General features: G+C 38.5%; 1 protein-coding gene across 1 annotated transcript in view; it reads left to right on the top strand.

Moving 5' to 3' along the window:
• Window positions 1-4,295, top strand: part of LOC126493972 (casein kinase II subunit alpha'-like) — a 53,055-nt gene extending 48,760 nt beyond the window's left edge. The window contains exon 2 of the mRNA XM_050131107.1: window positions 2,616-4,295. Coding sequence (XP_049987064.1) covers window positions 2,616-3,955 — 1,340 coding nt within the window. The 3' untranslated portion in view covers window positions 3,956-4,295. The remainder of the gene's footprint in view (window positions 1-2,615) is intronic.
• The last annotated feature ends 2,196 nt before the right edge of the window (window positions 4,296-6,491 follow it).

Here is a 6,491-nt window from a genome sequence, read left to right as displayed (position 1 = left end):
TGTCTGTGGTTATGTCCCCCTTTTCATTTCTGATCTTATTAATTTGCATATTCACTCTCTGGCGTTGTATTAGTTTGGATAGGGGTTTATCAATCTTGTTGATTTTCTCCAGGAACCAGCTTTTTGTTTCATTGATTCTTTGGATTGTTTTCTGTGTTTCTATTTTGTTGATTTCAGCCCTCAGTTTTGTTTCCCACTTTTATAATAATAGTACATATATGGAATAAGAAATTTTAGCACTATGAATCTATTTCTGTTCATATGAACGTTCTGTTGTTTTGTTGTTATTATTTTGTTGTTGTTGTTTGTTTTTTGTTTGTTTGTTTGTTTGTTTGTTTTGGTTTTTCAAGACAGGGTTCTTCTGTAGTTTTGAAGCCTGTCCTGGAACTAGCTCTTATGGACCACGCTGGCCTCGAATTCACAGAGATCTCCCTGCCTCTGCCTCCCGAGTTCTGGGAATAAAGGTGGGCACTACCACCACCTGGCTTATGGAAGTTCTGTTTTAAATTGCTTGACTTCCCTTTCTGTGAATACCCCTTTATTAAAAGTTAACAAAAAGTGTTTAAATAAAACTAAATTAACACTCATGCACTAGAGAATCGGTATCTAAGTTACTTTAAAATCTATGAACAAATCCATTTTAATACCACAATTTATTACATTTAAAGATTATCTACTATCTGAGCTTGGACTTTTCGTTCCTGTTTCGTGAGTTTGCCCCTTATAATAAAGAAAAATATAATTGGTCAAGATTATCTACTACCAATTAAATACTTCTGAGAGTTTCCTTTAAAACAGGAGTGACAAACAGGAAAAGGGCAGTATAATCATTTAAGTTGGTCTTCAATGCGAGCGTTGTGCTCATGTTTTCTTTTTTTCTTTTTTTTTTTTTAGAAGCTAGAAAGACAGTTGTTTCTCTTAAAAACTGCTGTTGCCACAAGAGTAGATATAATTACAAATGGTTATTATTTTATCAAGTAAAAACCACTATTTTTAAATGTTAAATGCTCATACACATTCAGATAGACTGAGGAAAAAGACCACATTGGTGACAGATTTTAAGATGTTTGTGTGTGTGTGTGTGTGTGTGTGTGTGAGAGAGAGAGAGAGAGAGAGAGAGAGAGAGAGAGAGAGAGTATCTGTGAATGTGTGTATTTACCAATGAAAAATTAAGCTATTTTAAGTAGGTATTGTATTTTACATACCTGTTGTATTTCTACATGCATCTCTAAACATCATGTGGTTTGTCATTTAAAACAGATGAAATAAGGGACCACTGAAAAAATTTAATACTTGATTTGAAATGCCACATATTTATAACAATTTATAATAGTATAGTGTTTTAAATAAAGAAGCTCAGTCTAGAAATTTTTAAAATCAAATATAATTTAACTACTTTGCAGCAAACTCAATTACAAAGAGCAACTCTTAATCATCAAAAATATGCAAAAATAACAGATGCTAACTTATTTTTGTCAGTTATTACTTAACTAAACCCCAGTATGATTAGTCTTCATTATTTCAAACTCAAATAATTAGTAATTTATGATAATTCAAAATTAACCTAAATCTCTTCTTGACATTATTTAAAAGGGGTTGTTTCTTATAGGTAAATCCGTAGTAGGAAACCTATTTCAAAGCAACTCTCTATGTTTCAAACTGTCAACTACAAACCCTATGAAAAATACATTTAAAACCCATTTTTGAACATCTAATTTAGGAAGGTTTGAGAGATAGCTTGGTGGTTAAAAATACTACTTTTACAAAGGAGTCAGATTTACTCCCCAGAACTCACATGGTGGCTAACAAGCATCAGTAACAACAGTTCCAATGAACTAGACACACTCTTCTGATCACCATAGGCACCAGGAATACATTGGTATTCATACATATAGGCAGGCAAAACACTAATATACATAAAATAAAGATAAGCGAATTTTTCAGAGATCTAGTTCAATTGGTAGAATGTTTGCCTACTATGCACAATGCCTTGAGTTCAGTCCTCAACCATAAAATTTGATGTAGTACATACATGTAGATTACATACAGGTAAGCCTAGCTTTTAAGAGGCAGAAACAGGAAGATCAGGCTTATCTATATAGCCACTCCAGAGTCAGTCTGGGATATATGAGGCCATTTCTCAAAATCTCTGGTTTAAAATCTGTCTCATACTATCAGTAAAGTAATTCACAAGTATCTTCTACATAACATTGGTTTAGATATGTGAAAGTTAGATACAGAGGTATAGTAGTAATAGTGGTCTGAGAATTTAGCTTACTTTATTTACTTATTTGCTTGTCTATCTATCTATCTATCTATCTATCTATCTATCTATCTATCATCTATCTATCTATCATCTATCTATTTTTGTTTGGGCATTGTCCATAAGTAACTTTGATTTCTTGACCATGTTATTTACTATAATGCTTTTCTCCACCTATAAAGTGAAGCATTTATAACATTTCAAGCCACGTTATAGCACATTCCATGGTATAAAACACCTATGTAAGAAAAAAATGTTAGCGGTTTCCTCCGCCTCCTCCTCCTCCCTCTTCGCCGCCGTCGCCGCCGCTACCCCTCTCCCGGCCGGTGGCTGCCGCTGCCGCCGCCTCTAGGGGCCGCGAGCCGAGCGGAGGCCGCCGCGGAGCACGAGCCCCGCCGTCGCGCCGGCCGCCGCAGGCCCCGGGCCGGCTCGGCCGGCGACCCCCGTGTCCCCCGGCCCGAGCGTCCGTCCTCCCGCCCCCGCGGGCCCGGCCTGGCGCGGACGCCCGCCGCCGCCGCGCTCCTCCTTCTGCTCGGGCGGCCGACGGCCCGCAGCCTCCCGTGCCTGCCGCCCCACGCCCCCCCCCCGTGCGGCGCCGCCGCCCTCGGCGCCCCGCGGCGCCCCCCGGTCCCGCCCGCCACGCCCGGCCCGGCCGCGGGCAGTCGGGCCCGGGTCTACGCCGAGGTGAACTGCCTGAGGAGCCGCGTGTACTGGGACTACGAAGCCCACGTCCCGAGCTGGGGTAATCAAGATGATTACCAACTGGTTCGAAAACTTGGTCGGGGCAAATATAGTGAAGTATTTGAGGCCATTAACATCACCAACAATGAGAGGGTGGTTGTAAAAATTCTCAAGCCAGTGAAGAAAAAGAAGATAAAACGAGGGGTTAAGATTCTGGAGAACCTTCGTGGTGGAACAAATATCATTAAGCTGATTGACACTGTAAAGGACCCTGTGTCAAAGACACCAGCTTTGGTATTTGAATATATCAATAATACAGATTTTAAGCAACTCTACCAGATCCTGACTGACTTTGATATCCGGTTTTATATGTATGAACTACTTAAAGCTCTGGATTACTGCCACAGCAAGGGAATCATGCACAGGGATGTGAAACCTCACAATGTCATGATAGATCACCAACAAAAAAAGCTCCGACTGATTGACTGGGGTCTGGCGGAATTCTATCATCCTGCTCAGGAGTACAATGTTCGCGTGGCCTTGAGGTACTTCAAGGGACCAGAGCTCCTTGTGGACTATCAGATGTATGATTACAGCTTGGACATGTGGAGCTTGGGCTGTATGTTAGCAAGCATGATATTCCGAAAGGAGCCATTCTTCCATGGGCAGGACAACTACGACCAGCTTGTTCGAATTGCCAAGGTTCTGGGGACAGATGAACTGTATGGGTATCTGAAGAAGTACCACATAGACCTAGATCCACACTTCAATGATATCTTGGGACAGCATTCACGGAAGCGTTGGGAAAACTTTATCCATAGTGAGAACAGACACCTTGTCAGCCCTGAGGCCCTAGATCTTCTCGACAAGCTCCTGCGGTATGACCATCAACAGAGACTGACTGCCAAAGAGGCCATGGAGCACCCATACTTCTACCCTGTAGTGAAGGAGCAGTCCCAGCCTTGCCCAGAGAACGCCGTGCTTTCCAGTGGCCTCACCGCAGCACAATGAAGCCTGGAGAATTGACGGTAATGCAGCACTGATGCTTGCCAATAAAACCAACAACCAAACAAAAACTTGAAGGAAACTACAGTGTGATAAAAAGAAATTCTAATCATTCCTTCTAAAGGCAAAGAAGAGTAAAGACCTAAAGCCTGTCAAAAGCAAGAAACTCCCCAGTACTAGTCTGCAGGGACCTGCGTTGTACAGTGTGGCAGCGCATAGTGCAGGATCTGAGGGACTCTCCCTTTGGAATGCATGGGAGATGAGACGCTCGGAGTTGTTGTGCACGTACCTGCGTTTAACAGGATACCACTGTTGAATTAACCCGTTCGGTCAACAAGCTCTGAATATCTGAAAAAAAAAATGTTAGCCAAAATAAACTACTTATACCATTAAATTATTTCCTGCAATTATTCTGAAGTAATAAAAATATATTAATATTATTTAATATTAGCATTTAACTACTCAGAACAAATATTTCCTTGTATCTACTTGTATCATAAATCAGGAATATATCTCTTGTGTTCCATATTTTCTAAACAACCTTAATTCTTAACATTAAACTATGACTTTTCAACACAGTACTGTGTGATCATCCATAGCATCATATGCAAATGCCATGGTTTTATATGACTCTTCCAGTTACTTTGTAGGAAAACCTGCTCTTACTACTGAAACAACCAAATAGTGAACATCAAAATAAAAAAAACACTATGAGTGTCAGTAAATGAATAATGATAGGGAAAAGGGTCATAATCACTTTGTAACCTAAGTCTGGCACAGGAGATAATAGGAAACAGTGAGATGACAGAAAATTTGTCTCAGCATTATAATAACATTGCCTTTTCATTTTTATTTTAATATTTCTTATTTCTCTATTTCCTAGTTTCAATACTGTATTTCTAGCCCAACTGGGATTAATAGTCTGCATTATGAAATGTACCTATATGCCTGATAATTTCCATTTTAATAGGTGTTTGCCCATTAGGAGGATTTGTACAAACTTCATTAATAATGCCTATTATTCATTTTTTTAATCCATCATTGATTACATTTCTGTATTTTACTTTATATTTTGAAAATATATTGTATTTACTCCATGACATGTTATATTTTGTGATTTAAATTCTAATAATGTATTACAAGTATGAGAGTATTAATTGATATTCACTGATGAATGCTTCTTGGCAAATCATCTTAAAAATTGTATATGTTTGTAACTAGCATACACTGAATGTTCTGACTACCACTTAAATATCTCAACTAAATGATTGCTATCCAGGAGCATTTTTATCTGTGTTCCTGTCGGGTGACTGTAGAGAAGTATCTTAAATATTTAATTATTTCTGGCAATAATAGGTAAGATAGTTAAATATCCATAGAGCTATAAAGATACATATAGCATTTATTTTACAGTGGTTTATTGGAATTGAGTTCATTGGAGTTCACAACAATGTTTAATACAGAGATTATGTAAACTTACTTTTAAAGAAATTAGTGCTAAAGCAATCTTGTATGTAGCCTATTCCCTTATAAATCAGCTCAGAATGGGACACACACCACAACCTGAAATAACAATTTTTACTTCATTTTTAAAAAAGCCCTTCATAATACTAAAAACTCAGTATTATGGTAGGGTCCCCATTTTGATCACTTAACACCCTTTACCATGAACAAGTTAGTTCATTCCCTCTGTCTTTATTTTGCTTACCTATAGCATGTTGATAATAACAGTATCTACCTCGTAGAGACTCTGTGAAGGTTTTATGAGTCACCATCTACAAATCATTTGAATTATGGCCATTCAGTTCTGGTTATTTTATCAAGTCTCCCCTCTACATCTTTCTCCATGGTGGGATAATGGCTGGTTTAATTTTGTGCAAGTCATATGTCTGCAGTCACAATTCTACTTTTCATGTGTGCAGTTATGTTCTCATGTTCTAAAAATACTGTTTTCATAACAGACATCTACTCCCTCCAACTCTTACAAACTTTTCATCCCATCTTCTACAATGAGCATTTCGAGGAGAGGGTGTAATATAGATATCCCATATAGGGCTCAGCAGTCCACAGTCTCTCATACTCATTATGTTGCCTACTGGTGGATCTCTGCTAATTATTATACTGCTAAATATGCTAAAGATGCTTCTCTCAAGAAAGGTGAGAGATACACTAATATAATATAAAGAAAAGAACTTAGAAGAGAGTTTATTATGTCCGTTAATCAGAATAATAGGGCAACATTCTTTCCTAGGGCCTATGGTCTAGCTAGCCATGAATTTTTGACCCAGTTAATGGTATTAGGCATGAACTCTATCATGTGGAGTGGGCTTTAAAATCCAATAAGAAAGTATCTGTTACTTCCATTATTTTGCACTACTATTGCACGAGTGGATCTGTTTCACCAGGGATATGTTGCTCATAGGGATCATAGCTTGATAAGACTGTTGGTGAGTTTTCTTAGCCATTAGCATACATAGAACCTTCAGGAACTATAAAAAAATTGCTAGTAGGTATGAAAGTTATGGGACAGGCTGAAGTGGTC

This window comes from Alexandromys fortis, unplaced genomic scaffold (assembly GCF_014885135.2).
Source record: "Alexandromys fortis isolate MF-2015 unplaced genomic scaffold, M_Fortis_MF-2015_v1.1 scaffold_355, whole genome shotgun sequence".
NCBI lineage: Eukaryota > Metazoa > Chordata > Mammalia > Rodentia > Cricetidae > Alexandromys > Alexandromys fortis.
Note: the sequence above shows the minus strand (reverse complement) of the source record. Positions and strands in the feature narration are given on the sequence as shown.